The 22,582-nt window shown below is 37.2% G+C and overlaps 2 protein-coding genes across 2 annotated transcripts; both read left to right on the forward strand.

Moving 5' to 3' along the window:
• Nucleotides 1–11,320: 11,320 nt before the first annotated feature.
• On the forward strand, nt 11,321–15,988 carry LOC130461574 (uncharacterized). Its single transcript, XM_056829724.1, has 7 exons — nt 11,321–11,422; nt 13,735–14,084; nt 14,129–14,270; nt 14,379–14,618; nt 14,722–15,193; nt 15,291–15,529; nt 15,680–15,988. Exons 1-7 carry the CDS (start codon nt 11,321–11,323, stop codon nt 15,986–15,988), a joined length of 1,854 nt encoding a protein of 617 aa, XP_056685702.1.
• A 3,133-nt stretch (nt 15,989–19,121) lies between these two features.
• LOC110800222 (cytochrome P450 736A117) lies at nt 19,122–21,293 on the forward strand. Its single transcript, XM_022005525.2, has 2 exons — nt 19,122–20,318; nt 20,480–21,293. The coding sequence occupies exons 1-2, from the start codon at nt 19,353–19,355 to the stop codon at nt 21,089–21,091; spliced, it is 1,578 nt and encodes a 525-aa protein (XP_021861217.2). The 5' UTR covers nt 19,122–19,352; the 3' UTR covers nt 21,092–21,293.
• Nucleotides 21,294–22,582: the final 1,289 nt, after the last annotated feature.

Genomic DNA, 22,582 nt, shown 5'->3' on the forward strand with positions numbered 1-22,582 from the left:
AGGACTTTCAAGTGGCTATTAATATTCTATTTGTTTGATGTTCTATACCCAAATAGGCATAGAGTTCAAGTCACTGAAACTATGAAATTCTTCTATTAGATAGTGAAGAAACCTACAACTTGCAGTCAAACTATTATGTAGATTAATGAGTTTGTGACCTGTAAGAAAGCTATGACGAAACCCAGATTCCCTAAAATGGTTAGAGGCCATATATAGACTCAAATGTTTTAAATGATTAGAGGCCATAAAACATACTCAATGTTTTGATGACAAAATTGAAATTTTGTTAATTTGCAAGAATAGTTTCACACCTATTGGTTGCAAGTTTGTTTTAAGGATAAAAACCATCAAACATGGAATTATGTTCACACACAAAGCTAGATTAGTTGCTAAAGGTTACAAGCAAATTCATGGCATGGATTGTGTTGAAACCTTATGCATAATCTTAATGCTCAAGTCTATAAATCAAGCAATAATTACATATTGGTACATATGACAATTGGATGACAAAACGTATTCCTCAATCAAATCTTGGAAGAAAACTATGTACATGGCATGTTGTAGGATTTGTGGATCCAAATAATGCTTAAAATGAATGCTAGCTTATGAAATCTAAGTACAGATTTAAGCAAGCAATTGGGAATTGGAATTGTATTTTAGTGAAGCTAATAAGTATTTTAGTTTCATAAAATGTACATGATTCTTATAGATATATAAGAAGTTTAGTGGGAGTACGTAAAACTTAATTGGTCCTATGTGTATCATACACATATCTCTCTATTGTGAAATAACATTCAAATACTAATGACTTAGGTTTGAAAATTATTCATCAATGACGGACTTAGGCGAAACTTAGTGCATACTGGGTATTAAGATCCATTCACAAAGATCTTATAATATTGTTTTGGATTAAGTAATGGCATTTACTGAATCAAACACGAAAGACTCCATTGGAGACATTCGACCCATATGAATAAATCTAAGTAATGAATGTTTGAACTATGTATAAGAATTTACTAAGTTAAACATCAAAGGATCTAAGTGAGATTCTTAACCTATATTATATGTCAAAGAATTTAGCAGGATTCAGTATCTACTGAGACTAGAATGAGCTAAAGTTACATGAATAGAATTCAATTGGGGATTATTCTGCAAAAGAATTTATCATGTATGATATAATATGAGGATCGCCAAAAACGTATCGTATGACTTTAGGCATGACGAACATATACCAATCTCTATTGATCTAAGTGAAGATCAACTAGATTGAGATCAAGAATACTTATGGTACTTGAAGAAGTACATAATATTAGTTCTTGATTCAATGAAATAAAGATATTCTAAATATTGATGCTACACGCATAAACACTGGCAAAGGATCAAGAAAGATCCCTTTGGAGTTAACCATTGACAAGGACGAGCTAAAAAGCATCGTGTTTTGAAATGGCAACATGGATTGGAGACCATGAGTTGTTGCGTGGGAAATTAAAAATAATAATTTCTATGTTCCAAGATATAGTTGGAAAGTCTTCCGCATATCTGTGAACTGCTTGGATAAGTAAATCCAAACAAAGCATCACTAGCAACCTAAACAGTTAAGTAAAAGTACTTATTGCCTAAGAAGCAATAAAACAGGGTTGTTTTAAAGAGTTCTTCACTGAACTTGTGTAGATCACCTGTCTGCTGACTTGATGGTTCTTCATTGCAAAATGCGTAGAACCACTATCGAAGTAAGAAATACTAGATTACATAATAAACAAACTCAAAAGATCTTATCATCATATCTCGAAGAACATTCGATGAAAAGGATATTAAGATTAGCAAAGCATGATAACTAAACCTATGCAACAAGTGAGAAACAACACTCACATTGTGGCACTGGAAATTAAGCATAGCTTTGAATTCCATTAACTGTTTTAAAGATGGGTTTGAGGCCCATGGTTGTAAAACATTGGGGTTGAACATTTATCATATATGAAATGCATTTTCATATTCCATTTAATCTTGGTTTAGTATTAAATGATGAGTCCCTTCAATTTGACAATATATTCAAGATAGACTGTCAGGACCAGTCCTGTGACTAAGAAATGTCTATCAAATGAACTTGAATGTCAAAGGTTGAAAATGGTCCCTGATCGGAGTTTTCTATAAAATTGGACGCATAGAAAACGTTAGACGACTGGAATGCAAGATGACTAGTAGTTTTGTTTCTTGAACTATGTGGACATGGCAATGTCGTAATCATTTGCATAGATACTTACTTTGGGAAGACTAGTATCGGACAGACCTATGAAACTTTACTGTAAGAGATGAAAATCTGTCATAAGTAAATTTTATTAAAATTATTAGACACTAAATCCTCAATACCTGAGTGATTTGAGAGTACTTGTTTGAGAACTGGTTGCTTTAACGTTGACCAACCGTCGCACCGTAAAAGGAGGCTATAAAGGTAACGCTCAGGTAATCACCTATCAAACGAAGTCTAATCTCAAAATCGCAAGATTGAGATTGTCCTCCCATAAATCGGGATGAGATGCTTAAAAGTTGCACAAGGCCACTCGGAGAGCTAGAAACTGTAAAATGCATGGCCGTGCTCAGATGAATCATAGGCTATGATTATCTGTATATTTGATCAGTTGAACTCTGAAACCGAGAAACACCTCTGGACATAATAAGGATGACAACTCTTACCTTATGTTCAAGAGCAAGCATCGAGCGACGAAGGAATTAGGAAATGCACACTTGTCCCTAAGGACAAGTGGGAGACTGAAGGAAATAGTGCCCTTGGTCCAAGTATGCATATAATATTAAGTCTAATAAATGCGGTTCAGTATTGATTAACAAGTTAATAATTCAGTGAGATCAAGTGAGCTGAATGCCTAGCTAGAGGCCGCTTCAGTTCAAGTGGAATTAATTACATTAATCCACAGCTTACTCTTGACTGAACCCGTAGGGTCACACAAATAGTACGTAAACGGATCAAGTATTTAATGGCATTAAATACTCCATATATGGATATTCGGAATCGACGGATCTCGGTTTCAGTGGGAGCTAAGATCGTCAAAGGCAAGCAAATGAATACTCCGGAAACGATGATATTGCCGGAAACGGAAATATGGATCGTATCGGAAATATAAATATTATCCAAGTCGTAGATGTTGCCGGAAACGGAAACATGGTACGCATCGGAAAATATTAATGGAAATGGAAATATTGCCGGAATCGGAAATATTGCGGGAAACGGAAATATTGTCTGAATCGGAAATATTATCGGAATCGGAAAATAATTCCAGAAACGGAAATATTAAATATTTTTTTGAAACGGAAATTAATTCCGGAATCGAAAATGTTGAATATTGTTCGTATCAGAAATGAATTCCGGAATCGGGAAATTAATCAGAAGCGCGTCGTACGAATTAGTATCGGACGAGACTTGCTACACGAAGGCCCAGCACGAAGCCAGGCCCGCGTCCAGCAAGCCTGCGCGCCACACAAGGCAGCCAAGGCCACGCCAGGCCCAGCGCAAGACCAGGCCCAGCAAGCCAAGGCGCGCGCACGAGTGGGCTGCGAACTGCGCTGCTCGCGTGGGCCGCAAGGCTTGCGTGGGCTGAGCGCTCGCGAGGGTCGTGCTCGTGGGTGTTTGTGTCCGATACAAATCCTAAATCTAAAGGGGTTTGTTCAAAGATTAAATTCCTAATCCTAATAGGGTAAAATAGTTAATAAGAGTTTTAATATAATTCTAATTAAGCTAATTAGTATCCTAGTAGGATTCCAATTCCTTTCCATAAACTCTATAAATATAGGCCTAGGGTCACATATTTAACAGACGATTATTGAAGTATTCAAGGTAAGATTTTTAAGCAAAAAATCAGCCAAGCACTTGCACCCAAATAGCCGAAAATCTAAGGAACCTTAAGGGCGATTCTAGTTGGTCAAGCTTAAGGCGGATCCGGACGTGCTGTGGACTATCTATGGAGGGACGACACTTGGAGTCCTAAAGACTTGTTCTTGTTCGGTTCGGGCGCAGCTAGGGAGGGCACGCTACAAAGTGTATGCATCTAAATTATGCTAAATGATTATGTGTAAATAATATGTTTCCTAGCTTTATGGTTTTTCCGCATGATTTATGTTTTGTCATATGTATCATAACCTAACAGGGATTTGATTTTGATCACGTCCAAGTGAAAGTCGATTTCATCTTGGAATTTATACCTTGGCTCGGATTTGTCTTTCGGTGGCCTGAAGGCGATGCCGATGTTTAACTTCATCCAAATTCTTGTGATCCGAAGATCTATCCAAGAGCTTGTTTGTTTATCCAAGTTCTTGTGATCCGAAGATACATCCAAAAACTTGCTTGCTTATCCAAATTCGTGTGATCCGAAGATACATCCAAGAACTTGCAGTTTTCCAAATTCTTGTGATCCGAAGATACATCCAAGAACTTGCAGTTTATTCAAATTCTTATGATCCAAAGATACATCCAAGAACTTGCAGTTTATCCAAATTCTTGTGATCCGAAGATACATCAAAGAACTTGCTTGTTTATCCAAATTCTTGTGATCCGGAGATACATCCAAGAACTTGCAGTTTATCCAAGCGGATGAAGTTCGGTTTCCCGAGGCAATTCCCGATGCTTAAGATTTTCAAAGTCTTGTGATTCGAGGATCTGGGCAAGAGTTTGCTGAATATCCGAGCGGATGAACCTTGGTTAGCTGAGATATACTCTATCAAAAAGAGGAATATTGTTGTTATGAAGTTGACTTGCAAATTTGATAGTGTGATACATAAATAAATAAGTATATATGAATATTGAAGATTTCACTATTAACATATATTCGTGGTTTAAAAAATGAAATTTGATTTCATATTTCTAAGAAATATTATAGTCTTACTCTTCAATACATATTCTCAGTATGCCCCTCACTCATGAGTTGAGTTTTGGTCGACTTATGAGTAGTATTGGATAAGATAAGTATAATGTAGTTGTGCTAAGATGACCATTTGATGGAATTTTATCTTAAAAATGCACCAAGTTTGTCATTATTTGATTGTTTAATCAACGATGAGCTATACTCGTCTTGTTAGTTAATCAAGTAAATATAATAATGCAAGTATGCTCGGCGAATGTGCTTTGTCACTGTCAGATAAATGACAAGGCAAACAAGATTATGCAAAAAAGTATGAGACGAGGCTACACAATTTTGAGCTCTATATTTAGCGTACTTATGTTTGTCAAACATGAATTTATAATTCGTTTTGGACATGAGAAACAACTTGAGGTGTATGCTCTTGCAAAATGACTTATGATTAAACAATGTCTGCCAAATTGAGTCTCCAAGAATATCAGCATTTTATCAAATTTTATCAAGTCAAGTAAATTATTATGTTGACAAAGTATAAAGTAGAAATCTTAAATAGATAGAGGACTTAGCTTTAGAGTCGGATAAATTTTGCTTTTGTCGGGACATAATTTGAAGATGCAGTGCATTTTATGTCTCCTCGACTTCCGTGTTGTTTGTATAAACATAAATGCATTTGAACATACATTACCCACTTGCTGACTTGTAGCTTAATTATTTGTGACAATGATGTCATCAAATAGGTTCTAGCGAAATACTTCGTATCTTGTACTTGCTTTTGGGTATTTAAAATGCTCAAGCATCCTCTTCCTCTTTCTAATGATCACATGTTGGTGGCCATTTACCGTGCTGTGAGTATCCATCTCCGAAGATGTTTCTCAAATAGAGAGCAAAAATTAGCTTCAGATTGGTCAACCTCGGCGGGTTGGACCTCTCGAGTCTGCTTAGGATTGATCGACCTCGGCGGGTAAACCTCTTTTGGGCCAACCTCTACGGATAACCTCGGGTGATCAACCTTGATAAGCTCTAGTTAGGACTTCGGGAAGCTCCTCTACTCCGAGAGATCAACCTCTCCTTTTGCTAGTCATTGAGGCGTTTTATCAAACACCTGGTGGGCATCAAGTCATCAACTTGTATAGTTGTACATTATACCCAAAACATGGATATTTGGTTGTAGTGTGGATATGCTTCATATTGAGGCATTGTTCCTCTCATCTTTGGTGGCCACCTCGGATTGGCATTTTCAAGTTGCATGACCTCGGTGCGTTGCTTCAGACCACTCGCTAACCTTGGGAAATCTTGTCTCGGCCTTCGAACATCTTTGGCTCGGGCCTTGAGAGATCAGTTTCGACCATGGGAGGTCAGCTTCAATCTCGGGAGGTCGACTTCAACATCAGCGTTTTTTGCCTCTACTTTAACCCGTTCGGTTGATTTTTGTATAGCAAGAATCCATCTTCGAGGATTAGTTTACTTAACTACGATGAGATGTTCCAGAAATTTGGTCTCCTTAGGTCAGAGGCTTCATGCTTCAGGAAGTAGCTTTTAGCTATTTTGAAGGGCTTCGGAAAGTAGCTTTTTAGAGTTTTAGCTACTTTGAAGAACTTCCATCAATATGGTATTCTAGATCCCTCTACTCCGATGCTTGAAACATAAATTTCTAGTCTTCGGCTCCGAAGTTGGTGATATATAAGAAGCTTATTTTTGCTTTGCTCTTATATTACTCTCTATTGTTTTGCTCTATTGTTGGAGATGTTGACATCATTTTCTATTTACTCAAATAACTAATTGTTGATAACATGGCTCACTTTTTTGTGGGCAACTTGTATCAACTTATATAGATGCCAAAACTTGAAGTACAAATACTCTGAAGGTTCTCAAAGCTTGTAGTGGAAGTACTCGATAATTCATAGCACACACGTCGACATTTTATTGATGGTGACATTTGCATCTACTCTTTATTGATATTCTTTTGCTGCTTATAATTTGTGAATTAAATAATATATGTTTGATGTTCCTCTACCCTTTTGTGGCTTCGGCCGATCTAGAACCAGCTTGGTGGGCACACCAAATAGTTAGATCTTGGCTGAGCTTATTGGGTTTTAGACCCATTTTTCTGCTTGAACACGGTAGCCATGAAAGAGTGGATCTTCATGGGTTATTGTACTCGATTCCCAAAGACGGCGCCAAATTATTTCGGGGTTGAAACGATGGTATAAGCGTCCTTGGTGTCTTGAGATCCGGCCACGTACGTTGCCTGCAAGATGAACTCTGGGCCAAGGGGGGGTTCCCGAGGCGGAGCCTCCGATGCTCAAGTCAATACAATTGATGTATAAATTGAGAGTATTTTGGAGAGAGTAGGGTGTCTTCTCTAGGGTTAGAGAATGACCCATTTTACCTTGCCCCTTGAGGTATATAGTGCCTAGACCTGTCAAACGGAATCGGTCGGGTCGGGTTGTAAAAAAATTATTTTCGGGTTGGGGTTAAATCGGGTCGGTCACTTTCGGGTTCGGGTTTACAAATGCTTGTTCAAGACCCAGAACTTTCGGGTTCGGGTTGACCCAACGGGTTGAGAGCTTTTAAAACGCGCATTATATTTTCATTAATTTAGGTGATAAATATACAAAATATGGGCACAAATTCACAAAATTTCCCACAAGTTTATATTTAGTCAAATTCAACCATAAAATGGCGTATAATTCAAATTAAAATCATATTACACACAACAATAGTAAAATCAATGTGTTTATTATGCTTAATTTTTCTCATTATCTCATTTATTACTATAAATACAATACTTTTCAATCGGTCGGGTCCAAAACGGGTTCGGTCGGGTTTTGACCCATTACTTTTCGGGTTGCTCGGGTTCGGATAAAATCGGGTTACGGGTCACAAAATCTTGTTCAAGACCCAGTATTTTCGGGTCGTGTTCGGGTCGGTTTTCGGGTCCGGTCGACTTTTGACAGGTCTAATAGTGCCTTGTTGGGTCTTTGTGGCCTTATAAGTGATATTAGGCTTGAGTGAGTTTTATTGGCTTTTGGGCTAAAATGATGTGCCCATTTTATCACCCCAACAACACTTGGTATGATGGGGGTTGAGATGGTGAGATTTATCATTCAGCAGTGTTGTACTATTATCCAGGACAGTATCTTTCATTTCTAGCAGGTGGTTCTAAATTTGTAATCCTAAATGACGACAAATCCGTCTTTTACCCATCTGTGGGAATAAGAGTACTATGTTAACAAAGAAATTATGTTTTACCCATCTCGGGGATTGGGATACTTTTCCTTGGTTGACATAGTACTTCCTCTGTCCCAATTTAATCGTCACATTTTCTATTTACATTTGTCCCAATTTAACTGTCACACTTCCCTTTTAAGGAATGAATACTACTATTATGACATCTTTTTTTGTATTACCAAAAGCTATATCCCACCAAAGCATACAATTACTTACTTCGTATCACATAATACATCGTGAAAAGCTAGATGTAACGATTAAAGTGGGACGGAGGAAATAGTTGTTAATGTATTCATATGTACTTGTAAAGGCCGTGATTTATTTCTATACTAATACAATTTATTTGTGTACTAGCACTACAACAAACAGGATCAAAGAGGGCGAAATATTTCTCCAATTTTTTCGATGATTAACTTAAGCTTCTATTCTAGTTCTTCTTGTTTCTTCTTAGCTTCATTTTCCTTTCTCAAAGTTTCAGCTTTATGATTCTCAAATTCAGCTCGCATCGTGTTGTTCTCATTCTGGAGTTGCACTACATTAACTTTCAATGCAGCCCTTCCTTTCTTCCCGTCCTTAGACAACACCATGTGACCTTTACCTAACCCCCGTGCATAACCTGGACGATATCCAAGAACGTTTTCATAGGCCACATCTACAGAAACATTGTCTGCACCTTTCTCTAGCTCTAACTTCTTTCTCATACAACTCTTTAAACTCCTTGCACTTAATTTCAGCCTCGTCATCAAACTTACCATTTGTGTGCCTATCGATAATAAAAGTAAGAAGAGAAAAGTATGCAATAATGCATAGGAAATTGCTTAATATACAATGCAATGCAATGCACATGACAAATCATTACCTCTTTGTCTTGTCCCATAGCTTCAAATACATAGGGTCTCCATTAGCTTGTGTTGATGTAGTTACATTTGAACTAGATGAATTTGTGACCTCGTTCTCCTCTTCATGCTCATTACTACCTGCCACTGCCTCAAGTTCCTAAGAAATATATACCATGAACACATGATTATCTTAGAAAAAAGAGTATTAAGAAACTAATCATTTTTCATTACTCTTATTGTAAATCTGTACTAGGAAGCTCACCAATTCATAAATTATCCTAGCTATTGATTCGACACCACATGCTGACCAGATCTTCTTTAAAAGAGAATTCGCCCGATTATTTTCACTTCTTTTCCTATTATTTATAGCACTGTATATTAGATTACTAAAACGATGACAATGCAAATAAATATTAGTATTCATAATTAATACTTGTCCTCTGTTTAGGAAGGTTCCAATAGCTATATATATATAAGCCACCTCCATTGAGCAAGGTCTATTTTTGCTGGGGAAGCACGCTCCATTTCTTTCAAACTTCTGCTCTTTGAAAAATAGGTTGCCTTCGGCCTTTCTCTCCGATGCATGTAAAGGGTAGAACATTGAATCCTTAATGCTTTCTCAATGTGTGCACCGTCATCTTCACTGAAGTCATACTTAGCCTACAAAAAAGTTAAGATGATAGCTTGTTATAAAAGAGAAGTCCAGTTTGAGAAACAGTAAATATATTGCAAGCACCATCAAGTACAATAAGATTAATGCTAAACTCTTCAAACTTTCGTATTTTCTAGAGGCGTTTACACGCAAACAGATTTCACCATTATGATTGCTCTGCTTGGCATCAACGAATACACGACAAATATAAAAGTGAAACAAGCTTTAAGGGAGTGAGAGCAACAATCATGTAACGCCTCGAATTCTAAACACCATTAATTAGGTTAATTATCTTTAATTAGCAACGGAATCCTATACTTAGTCGGAGCGTCACATGTCGTATCTCACTTGTGGGAAATACAAGTGACATAACCTTTTTTAATTTACTAAATAAACTTTAATAATACATATTCATAACATTGATTAAATATTAATATAAAAGTCTAACTCAATTCTTGAAATTAAACTAGAGTTTAATTAATACATCTATTATTACTAGTGAGACATAGTTATCTTTACTAAACAACGATCGTGAATTTGATGGTTGCATCCTCACTCTAAGGCATCCCATGATCTTCTCTTTTAGCTTGCGGTAACCCTCAAGGAGCACTCTCCATTGTTGGGTGTCCCGCGGTACAGCGGTACGTGCACGACCTAGAAATAGTAACCCCACTAACTGCCAGAACCTGTTACACTTTTATTTATCATGTTTCGTATCTTATTCGTGACTCATAAAACATCATTCTTATAAAATCATTCACAAACACATTTGAGTATCATCATTCGTAAAACATGCTTATAAACACATTTCATATCACATAATCCAATAAAAGCATATTATAAACACATTTCACAATCTCATAAACAAAGTTCATAAGGGGATTGTGGGTGTTAGCAATAGATGTTACCTCAACCGTAGTTTTATACTTCCCGTTTGATGGGCCGTTCTTCCCTAGCTCCGGGTTTGATTTCTTTCAAAGTATCAAATTATTGAATTACTAAAACGATAAATAATCCAAAATTGATATTTTATAAATAATGGATTTCTAAATAACGATTTAATATATAATTTCACAATTTAGTAAAAAATATTATTAAATCAGTTTCTTGTCAAAATATATTTATATTTATATTTAATTATCATTTAAAACTTCTATTACTTAACAAAAGGGCGAGTAACGATTATTTTCATAAAACATCATCATTAGTGAGTAACGGAACAAAATAAACTCACTTGAGGTATTGGGCCAAAATGAGATGTGGGCTTACTTTGAGTAATAAAAGGAACAAAGTTCCAATACTGGAACTCATTCCTTTGGGAAACAGGGGCACGAAGCAGGGGAAACCAAGGAACAGGGGAAGCAGCTAAGGGGAGGAGATGGGAGATGGTGACCGGAGGTTTGTGCGGCGGGTCTGTGCGGCTTAGGTGGTGGCCGTAAGACGGCGGTAACGCCAACACGGAGGTGCGGTGGTTGCGCGATTAGGAGAGAGAACAAGGGGGTCGAGTGAGGAGGGTGGCAGGGCGCGATGAACCGCGAAGGTAGGGGTGGTTGGAAGTGGTGGTGTGACGCTGGTGGTTGGGGATGGTTTGGGAAACGGCGGGGGTGGCTGGGGAGTGGCGTCGAGGCACGCGGAGGTGCGGCAGAGAGGCAAAAAGGGGTAGGGGAGTGCGGAGGTGCGAGGGGAGGAGAAAAAATAAGGGGTGGCTTCGGTGGTGGTGGATGCTCGAGGTGATGATAGGCAGAAGTGATAGTGGTGATTGGCGGTGGTTTTGGTGGCGGAGGCCACCGATGGTGATGGTGGTTTCAACTGAAATTGAAATTGAAATTGGTTTGGTTTGGTTATTGAAATTCAACTTGAAATTGGAGTTGATCGTAGGAAGAATTGGGGCAGATTTTTGCTCTAATTTATAGTTTTAAGTAGAGTGAAAGAGAAGCTAGAGTCCTTGGGGAGCAAGGCATGAACAAGGACTGAAATGAGGAAGATAGGAATGAAGAAAAAATTTCATTCTTGTACATGAAGAGAAGGAAGAGAAGAGAAATAAAAATTGTGTTCCTTAGGGGTATTTCGGTCATTTCACAAAATTAGGCAAAATTTCTGAAATCCCGTTGTTATTTTTAGGAATTGACAAAAAAATAGGAATCCTTAATTAAAACATGTTTTGAAATAATTCTTTAGAAAAATATCGTTAACGAAAAAAATGAATTTAGTTTTCGAATAAAATAAGAACGTTTCGAAATTATTAAAAATTCAAAATAAATTACGAAATGGCTTAAGCTCGTAAATTTGAAATTAAATTTTAAAATCTGAAAAATAATAATTCGTTTAAGAATTCAAGTGGAATAAAACTTCGTTAATTAAAATGAGTTCGAAATTTAGAATTTAAAACGGTTTTAAGCTAAATAAAAATAATTAAGCATAATTAATTAAGTTTTAAAAATTTGGGGTATTACAAATCATGTTCCTATAAACTTATCCAAAAACTCCAAATGTTTCTCCAACAGTGTTAAGTCTTTTAGTATCACAATTATTGTCCTACTTCATGTCATTAATTTCATGATATATCCTATTTTCTTGTTCTGTTTGGTTAGAAAGTCATATTCATCCAATCATTTTTCATCATTCTTCTTATCATGGCATGCTACTAACTCATTAACTGAAAATTCTATTTGTGTAAAGTTAATCATTATGGGAAAGAAAGAGTACAAGAGTATTTGTCTCTTTGAAAAATTTAGAACAAGAAACAATTCCAGAACTTCACCAAGTACTCTTTATAGAAAATCCACAAATACACTAGGATTTAAATGATTATAGCCCTATAATGCTATTAGACTTTGCTATGGTGTTTTGTCAACCTTGAGGACACATACACAACTTCCCTTGAAAAGTTAACCAAACATAAGTACTACAGGCATATAGCAGATATATAGGAACAGACAGAAATTACTAGGGACCGTCTTAATAAGAGTTCTCTATTCCGGCTCATTATGTACCCTAACATAATAAACTTGCCCTACTTGAGATGCCATAGCAAATGGCTCATTGGTCCCTAAAAACTTTCATCGATCAGGGACCAATACGATACCAAACGAACTTCAGATAGGTGCTATTGGACCGAACTTTAGGCAAACTCAACCGAATTTCAGGCGAACTCAACCGAATTTCAGGCAAACTCTACCAAATTTTAGGCGAACCAAAACACATAAAATTAGGGTTTATGACTAGCGAAATTGAAGATGGAAAGGGATTGAGAAAGCTAAATTAGAGATTTAGGGGAGAGAAAGAGCTTCTAAATTGTAGATTTAGGGAGAGAGAATTTGAAGATCGGGAAATCAAATTTTAGTGCCTTCATTTTGGGTTTCTTACGAAGATAAATTGGGCGATGTTTGGGCAGAGGTTCTCTAAAGTTAGGGGTAGACTATAGAGCGTTGTATGAAGTTTAGGAGTGTTATTTTGTTTATTTTCTTTAAAATAAATTGATCAAAGAGGGCGAAACGTAAAACTCGCCATTCTGTTATTTTCAAAGAGGGCAAAATGTTTGAAGTCGCCCTTCAAGTTATTATCAAAGAAGGCAAAAGAATATTTCTCCCTCTTTGTTTTTATCAACAAGGATGATTTTTTGTTGCCCTGTTTGGTTTGTTTTACAAGGATGATTTTGTAGTTGCCTTTCTTTATACAAAATAATCCCTAGTTGCTACTGATTCTTGTAGTGTTGAACAAGCAGATAACTGGTGTAGTTTAATACTTCGTACATGTAGTTTCATTGGTTTTTACTGTTGTTCACTCTTGCCTAGATTTCTAAAACGGTGCATTGATTTCTTCATATCATGGAAGTTGAAATGGTGAAATTTATTCAAGGAACAATCGGAAACAGTATATTTGATTTTGAATAGCTGATTATATTACCATATGACATATCCAGCCTTCGATTTTTACTGTTGTTCACCCCTTTGTTTCTTTTAGGTGTGTAGTAAAATTTACAAAAATATGATAATTTGCAAACAACCCTTAAATTACCAAGGGATGGTGGTGGGTGGGGTCGAGGTAGGGTTAAATAATAGTTGGACCCTATGTGTCTAGTAGGAAATGGGTAGATCTTAGGGTCCGATATGGGTCATTCACTTTCTTTTTATACAATTGACTTTAGGGGATTAATTGGCGCGATGTTTCTTTTGCAGTTGAGTCTGCTGCATCTGCTATAGCCCCGGGTTCACCTGCTTCTCTTTTCATAACCATTAAGGATGACTGTGTTGCCCGAGCTCAAGATATGTTCATATACTGGCGTCAACGGTGTAAGGTGAAATGGGATGCTCATGGAGATTCTCATTCTAAGCTTTTGTTTGCCTCGGTTCAGGCTAGGAAACGGAAAAATTATAGTCATAGCTTGCAGGATAGTTTAGGTAACACTTATTCAGCAGGTCCTCAGCTTTGTTATCTCATTTCGGATTTCTACTCGGATCTTTTCCAAGTGAATAACCCTTCTTCGGTTCCGCTTTTGTATGATTGGAGCGGTCATCAACTTCGGTCTCTATCTTCAGTAGATCAGGCACATCTGATGGTTCCATTTCGGCTCAGGATATTCGTTCGACCATGTTTAATATAGCGGATGATAAGTCTCCAGGGCCAGATGGGTTCTCTGCTGCTTTCTTCAAGCTCCATTGGAGTGTTGTTGGGGGCCATGTGGTCCAAGCCATTCAATATTTCTTCGCGCATGGGTTTATGCTTAAGGATTGAAATCCCACCTTCCTGGTTATCCTTCCTAAGGTGTTGCATCCTCAAATAATATCTCAGTTTCGTCCAATTGGCCTATGTAATGTCATTTACAAATGTATTGCCAAGTGCCTCACCCATCGGATGCGGTCAGTTTTGCCTTCTTTGATCAGTGACACACAAAATGCCTTTATTCCAGGTCGGTTAATGTTTGATGAATGCATGATTGCTCATGAGCTCTTGTCTTTTCTTAATAGGACAAGGGCTAGGAAAAAGTTCTTCTTTGTAGTCAAATTGGATATGAATAAAGCGTATGATCATGTTCGTTGGGACTTTTTTGTCCCGGGGTTTACAAGAGTTTGGTTTTCCTCCTTACTGGGTTAACATTATTCGCCAATGTGTGTCTACTACTATCTCATACCAGGTATTGGTTAATGGCGAACTAACTCGCTCCTTTCATCCCAGATGTGGTTTACGTCAAGGAGATCATTTATCTCCGTATTTGTTTGTCTTGTGTATGGAATTTTTCTCGACTTTACTTCTCCGTGCTGAGCATGCTCTTCTTCTGCAAGGAATTTCAGTCTGTAGGGGTACTCCCTCGATTTCTCATTTATTCTCTGCACATGATTCCCTTTTTTTCTTTCGGGATTCCTTGGACACGTGCAATCAAGTTTTGTCCATTCTCTCGGAGTTTAGTTCTTTATCAGGTCAGATTATCAATTATCAGAAGTCTTTTTTCAAGTTCAGTCCGAATACGCCTCGGGACTATCTGGACTACTTGGTTGCTTCCCTGAGCCTTGGACAATGTCCTTCGTTTGGTCCTTACTTAGGTGTTCCGGTAGACATTGGTCGCTCGAAATGTTCTGCTTTATTTCGTCTTGTGGATATTGTAGCTCGTAAGCTAGCTAACTTTTCTTCTCGTCATCTCTCGTCGGCCAAAGTTAGTGGTTATTAATTCCGTCTTGGTGGCTTCTATCACTCATGTGCTTTCAGTGTTCTTAATTCCGAAGTCCATTTGTCACCGGGTTGATAGCTTATCTCTTCGTTTCTGGTGGCGGGCATCTGATACGTCTCGTGGTATGTCTTTGGCTCCTTCGTCTACTATCCACCTTCCGAAAGGTAGGGATGGCCTGAGTATTCGTAAAATTGGCACCTTCAATCACGCTCTTTTGGCTAAGTCAGCCTGGCGTATTTTCCATCACCCCCAATTATTGCTCTCTCGTATTTATCAGGTTCGGTATCCTTCTTTGGCTATTAATCCCCCTTCGTTGAGGGTGTCCCATCCTTAGTGGGGTTTTCGAAGTTTGGCCCAGGGTTTTCAGGTTCTGGGCTAGGGTATTGCTTGGAAGTCTGGTGCGGGAACTCGTATAAATATTCTTCAGGATGTTTGGGTTTCTTCTGATCTAGTGGCTTTTAAGCTCTCAATTAATGGGTTGGTTTGTCCTACCCATGTTTCTTCACTACTTGATTCGTGTTCTTACACGTGGAATGTTGATGTCGTTCGCCGTCTATTTACGAATGACATTTCTAGTCAGATTCTGGCTTTGGAACGTTCATCCTCTTTGATGGACGATTTTATGTATTGGAAATTTACTCCTGACGGCCTGTTCTCGGTTCTTTCAGCGTATGCAATGCTTCTCTCAAATTCTCATAATGTCACTTCCGTGGCTTCTACTCCGTCTTCTTCCTAGTGGATGCATTTTTTGGGCCTGGATATTCTCCCGCATTTTAAGAATTTTCTTTGGAAGTGACTTCGGAATGTTTTTCCATTGGTAGCTCTGCTATGCCAGCGGGGCATGCGGGTTGATCCGTTATGTTCATTTTGTCATCAACAGCCGGAAAGTGCCTCCCATCTTTTTCGGGATTGTCCTTTGCTTCTTCAGTTCTGGTCTGCTGATCCTCTGCGTATGTTTTGTCCTTCGTTTTCTTTGACTTCGTTTATACACCGGTATGTTCAGTTTGCTACTAATCTTTTAATGGCTCCTCTGGGTCTCTTGGATAGTTTCATTTCTATGCTTTGGACGATTTGGGTTTTGTGTAATCATGCTTGTTTTAGAAATGTTGCGCGGAATCCACGTGCGTTTCATTCTATTTTGGCTGGTTGAAATCTTCGTTGTTCTGAGGTCCGTTCTCTTCATCGTCGGGATTTTTCTCTTCGTTGTCGTCGTAGTCGGGTGCCAGCTTGTTCCCTGTCCAAGCTACGCCCTGGTTTGCGTCAGCCTGGCTTTTTCCATGCGGATATTTGTCTTATTTAGGATGGAGCTTGGATGTCTGCTTCTAATGGTGCAGGCCTTGGGTGGGTTCTTCAAGATCCAATCTCTTTAGATCGGGTTGGGGAGGGGCTGAGGCTTGTGTGGTGGGCTCCGCCCTTCAGGCAGAATTGACTGCTTGTTTATAGGGTGTCCGAATGGGGATTAGGCGTGGTTTCACAAGGGTTCTTATCTTTTCGAATTCTACTACCTTAGTTGGTTTGTTGTCCAGCGGTCAGTCTAGTTCAATTCTATTCTTTGGCTAGTTCAACGTTTGCGTGATATCCTTCACGAACTGACCTGGGTTTTTGTTCGCAAGGTCTCTCGTCGGTTGGTTTATCCTGCCCATATTTAATTTGGCTACTTCGGCTCGTCGTCGGCAGCTTCTTCATCTTCGATTGTAGTTTTTTCAGTTTGTTTGTTTGTTGTTTGTTGTTTGTTTGTTGGTTTGTTGTTTGTTTGTTGGTTTGTTGTTTGCTTTTCTCGTCCTCTTGTTAAAAAAACAAATAAAAAAAAAATTCTATCAATAGTAAGTTAAATAACGGTCGATCAGTGATAACTGGCAACTGATAAATCTCATAATCGATAATGCGTACGGACATAGCAAATATTGATCACAAAAGGGTAATTCAATAATGAGAAAACAGCGTAAGGAAAATCAATCAAAGTAATTAATGACATCCAGAAAAGTACCAAGTACTCCGTCGAAAATTCAATGGAAACTAGGGTTGTAGAAAAATCAGGTAAAAGTAAACTAGGAGATTAAGTTTATTACCACATATATTTATTAGTTTCATATGCACGCGATGAGTGCGAATATAAGAAACAAATTTGTGTTATTATATTTAAACCTGAAATAACATGTAAAAAATATAATATAAATGTCATTGGTAACATATAAGTTAGATAGAGCCGAAAGCATATAAACATATTGATTAAATGGTAAGAATTTATTTAAGGAGCTAAATTAATTAAAATGTTTCTTTAGACTTTTCGATGACACCAAAAGTGAATTTACTAAAATAACCTTACCTCTTCACTTGTATAATAGAGATTGTATAACTAGTTGTTGAACAACGGGAACTATTAAAATATCAAAATAAATTGGCAAAACGAATTAAGTAAATACCAGACTATATTATATTGGATATTTTGGATGTATTTTATGCACGCATCTTCCACGCAGATAAATAATAGACTAATAAATATTCCTTCGGTTTCGAAATAATGGAGACGGTTTTCTTAAATGGATGTTTCAAAATACAAAAAGTTTTGCATGTACAAGATGTACAATAAATTTATTGTACACCAACATAACTTTTACCCTATTTTCTCTAACGTTTATATTATTAAAAAAACATTAATAGATAAACATTTCAAAGAGTTCAATAATTAATTTTATACATTACTAGCGATTTTGAAGAAATATTTTTTATTAAAATAAAATTTAAAAACATATAAACTTTTACATATATAAGAGTAACTTTTAAGCATTTTACATTAACTTTAACTTCAGTATACAATATTTATCGTACACCGCATGTAAATAAGAATTTGTGTTCAAAATAATAGGGCAATGTACTTTATTCTAATTTTGGTATATGACTATCATATTTAATGAATTCTTATTACTTTTTTTCACTTTACCTACAACTTTCTACTCAGTATACTTTTTTATTCTTTTTTTACTCAACTTTCCCCCAATCCATTTTTTTTTTATTTTTCTTATCTTACACCACTCTACTCAACTTTTTTTTTTTTAATTTCTTACAACATTCCACTTTTCCCATACTTATTTATTATTCCCTCCATCCCATAATATATTGTCCGTTTGACATTTTTCACGGGAATTAAGAAACTTGAAAAATAACATGATGAACTATTAATGTTATTGTACTTTAGTAGAAAAGGACACAATTTATTTTTATTTTTAAACAAAAAGACTAAAAATTAACATATGATGGGACCACATTTTCATGATAAGAACATTAATGGTAGGATCACACTATTTTCTAGGTACAAACATTAGATATTGGACCATATCTTGGGACACCTAAAATGGAAAACTGGCACAACATTTTGGGACACTGAAAATGAAAAACAGACACTATATTTTGGGACAGTGGAGTATATTCCAATCATTTATCTTAGTTGTTGTGAAATGCGTAAGTGTCCCATTATTTCAAAACAGAAGTAGTAACGAATATCTTATCTTTCAAAAAAAAACAAATAGCGAATAGCGAATAGAGTAATCCGTAATCTATTTTGAGGTCAATATTGTACAGCTATTTAAGGCAATGAGAAAGAGATTTTGTTGACTGTTGTGTGAACTAGGTAGGGAAGTCTTACTACTTGGGGAACAGCGGGCCAAAGTCATTTAAGAGCTAAAGCTAATATCTTTAGCTTGAATGTGTAAAGGAGTTAAAAATCTTTGATATTTTTAAACAAGTTAGAAAAAATGGCATGTCAAATTGTCGGCATTATGAATGCACTTTGAATAGTAGTACCTTTTTTTCTTTTTCTTCTTTTTTTCTCTTTGAATAGTACTCCGTAGTAGTTTAGTTAGTTGTACGTAATACTGAAAACAAGCCCTATATAAAGCACTAGAATGCTTGTTTAACGGTAAACCCAACAAGAAGTGAGTTTAGAGTTATTTATTTTGGGTTTTAACATTGAGTTTAGGGTGCTGCATCCGTGTCTAGGAGATTAGGATTAGGATTTTGGCTGTAGGATCATACACTATCCAATTCAGGGTCGATTGTGTCATTGTCTGTAGAACTCGTTTACATTGTAGAAAGGGTAGAAGATGTCTAGTGTTGTACCAATGTTAGAGAAAGAACTGAGCGAGTTGTTTTACATGTATTTCCTCTCATTCTCCATCCCTTCCCTTCTGTTGTTTTTCTTCCTGTACAAATGGATTTCCAACAAGTCTTCGAAACTCAAAAACTTACCACCTTCTCCACCAAAACTGCCAATTCTAGGACATCTTCATAACCTAGGAATGCTCCCTCACCGGACTTTTAAGTCTTGGTCTGAGCAATATGGTGGGCTTATGTTGATATACTTGGGCAGTAAACCTGCACTTGTAGTCTCGTCTGCAAAGGTAGCGAAAGAGATTATGAAAACACATGATGCTCTTATCTCCAATAGAGGTAGGTTTAGCATAAATGATAAACTGTTTTACAATAGAAGGGATGTTGCTGCTTGCTCTTATGGAGAATATTGGAGGCAGATGAAGAGTATATTTATGCTTCAGCTTCTAAGTAATAGAAGAGTTCGATCTTATAGGGGTATAAGGGAACAAGAAACATCTCTACTCATGGAAAAGATTAAGCAAAATAATAATAATTCATCAGCTGTCAATTTGAGTGACATGTTTATGGTGTTGACAAATGATGTTGTATGCAGGGTTGCATTTGGAAGAAAATACAGTGAAAATTATCAAGGTGGTGGTATTGATATTAAGGTGGTCTTAAAGGAGTTTGTGGAATTGGTTGGGACTTTTAATGTTGGGGATTTTATACCTTGGTTAGCTTGGTTGAACAGATTTAATGGTTTGAATGCTAAGTTGGAGAGGGTAGCCAAAAACATTGATTTGCTGCTAGAAGAGATACTTACAGATCACTCTGATCGACTAAATCAAACTGGAAATGACAGTGATGGCGAGAATGAGAATGAAGCTAAGGATTTCGTAGACGTGTTGTTACAAGTTCAGAAGGAAAATTCAGCTGGTTTTCCTCTTGAAAGAGATAGTATTAAAGCTTTGATAGTGGTAAGTTTCATGCAACCCTTTACCCTTGATTGTTACTATTGGAGTACTACACTATGTCTGTGTTGTTTATGGTATGCCCCACTTGATTAGAAAGCTTATGCATGAATTCTTGATATGATGTACGTTGTAATAAATAGTAATATTATCATTATTTTACGCAGGACGCGTTTTCAGCAGGAACAGATACGACTTACACGGTGTTAGAATGGGCAATGACAGAGTTGATAAGAAATCCAAGAATTATGGAACAAGTGCAAAAGGAGGTAAGAGGAATAGGTGGAAACAGAGATAAGATAACAGAAGATGAATTGCCAAAAATGAAGTACTTGAAAGCGGTAATCAGTGAGACACTCCGAATGTATCCACCAAATCCCTTATTAGTACCTCGAGAAACAACACAAGATCTAAAGATAAATGGGTATGACATTTGTAGTGAAACTCTTGTTTTTATTAATGCTTGGGCACTGCAAAGAGACCCTGCTACATGGCCAGAACCTGAAGAGTTCCGTCCTGAAAGGTTTATGGATTCTTCAATAGACTTGAAACGACAAGACTTTGAGTTGGTTCCATTTGGTGGTGGCAGAAGGATTTGTCCTGGAATATCATTTTCAGCAGCTATTAACGAGCTTGTGTTAGCAAACCTTGTGTATAACTTCGATTGGGCGTTGCCTGTTGGAGTCACACCTGAAACGTTAGACATGTCTGAATGTCCTGGTCTCACCATACACAGGAGTGCTCCTCTTCTTGCTCTTCCTACTCCACATACTTTTTGAAAACAGATTAACATTTCTTGGACTAGTTGATAACTCGATCTCTAATCTACTACAACCATACCTGTAAGCTGCAACTATCTTTGTCGAATAAAAGTCTTAATGTACCAAGTATTATACCATAGTCTTGAGAGAACACATTGTTCGTCTATCATCTTTTTCTATAAATAAAAACAATATATACTCGTATAAGTCTTTATTCTAACTACGGAGTAACTCATTAAAATTCCTACAGGTATATTAACCAAAGACGAGGAACGTATGAGAAGTAATCTCATAATGAAAGAAAAGGCAACCATTTTGCTCAAAGGTTTTTGTATCGTTAACAAACCTCCTCCAATCAAACAACAAAAAGTCTTGCGCGCAACAAGTGTACGTTAATATTAACTTACACCAAACTTCACACGTGCGAAATTACATTCGCGGAATAATCGCAGATTTGCAGCTCAATTTCTTTTCACGCAATTTCAGACAAAAAGGCCAAAAATAATAAGAGAGAGAAAATTAAAAAAAAGAGGCAAAAACCAGAGGAGAGAGAAAATGCAGAGAAGATCTGGTTTGCGATCGTCAATCGGATTCAAAAAGCGAAAACATTCTGCAAATTCGACCCTAAATTTCCCTCATGCGATTGATCTTGTCTCCAATTCGTAGAGGATCATAGTGTAGGTATGTATTCAACCTCTTTGAATTTAGTTCTTCTTTTATAGATTGAGGAACTTAAGTATATATTCAAAATCTTTGATTTTAGTTATTGTTTTGATAAATTGAGAGTGAAAAGTTCGTTAATCTATTTGTATGGCTGGTTGATTTGATTTTAATTGTGTTCCGGGTGTGGAACTGGGGGAGCCCTGCCTGGTGATGTTGTCCTGTCAGACAAAACGAACGTAAGCTAACCTCGGGGGTTTAACCGAGGAAACCCCCTCCGATGCCTAAGTTAGCAAATGAGATAATGCTCTAGAGAGAGAAAGTAGAGAGGGTTAAGAATTGTACTTGTATTTAACGTGTCCGCAAATGAATGGGGACGGCAGTATTTATAGGCGTACTATTCAGTACTTTGGCCTATTCAGATGCTGCCGCGTGTACGCTAGTGATGTACTTGTTGCTTGTCCTTTTGCTTAACGACGTATCTATGTTGTCGTCTAGCAGGTCGTTTCCCCGCAGACCTGAGGGTCTGTGAGGTTCTTGAGGACTTGTGGTACTTTCAATAGGTACTTCCTGCGGTTGTTTTGCTTGATCTGTCCTATCAGATGTCCGATGGTCTGCTGTGACATGGATGATCTGCTAGGTTACTTCTACTCCGTACAACTAGTCCCCAAGAGTAGGGCTGACTGCTTGGAGTTAGACCTGCTCTTTCAGTGTTTTTTGGCTGCATCCTGTACAACTAGTCCCCAAGAGTAGGGCTGACTGCTTGGGGTTAGACCTGCTCTTTCAGGTCATAACCTGCGTGAGTGGCTGTACGTATCTTTTTTTTTTTTTTTTTTTTTTTTTTTTTTT

The sequence above is a fragment of the Spinacia oleracea genome, chromosome 5, assembly GCF_020520425.1.
Source record: "Spinacia oleracea cultivar Varoflay chromosome 5, BTI_SOV_V1, whole genome shotgun sequence".
Classification (NCBI taxonomy): domain Eukaryota; kingdom Viridiplantae; phylum Streptophyta; class Magnoliopsida; order Caryophyllales; family Amaranthaceae; genus Spinacia; species Spinacia oleracea.

Coding starts and splice junctions, on each gene's coding strand:
- LOC130461574 (XM_056829724.1), top strand. CDS start 11,321: ATGATAGGCAGAAGTGATAGTGGTGATTGGCGGTGGTTTTGGTGGCGG. Junction 11,423..13,734: donor TTGAAATTGAAATTGGTTTG/GTTTGGTTATTG, acceptor AATTGACTTTAG/GGGATTAATTGGCGCGATGT. Junction 14,271..14,378: donor GTGTTGTTGGGGGCCATGTG/GTCCAAGCCATT, acceptor ATAATATCTCAG/TTTCGTCCAATTGGCCTATG.
- LOC110800222 (XM_022005525.2), top strand. CDS start 19,353: ATGTCTAGTGTTGTACCAATGTTAGAGAAAGAACTGAGCGAGTTGTTT. Junction 20,319..20,479: donor GTATTAAAGCTTTGATAGTG/GTAAGTTTCATG, acceptor TATTTTACGCAG/GACGCGTTTTCAGCAGGAAC.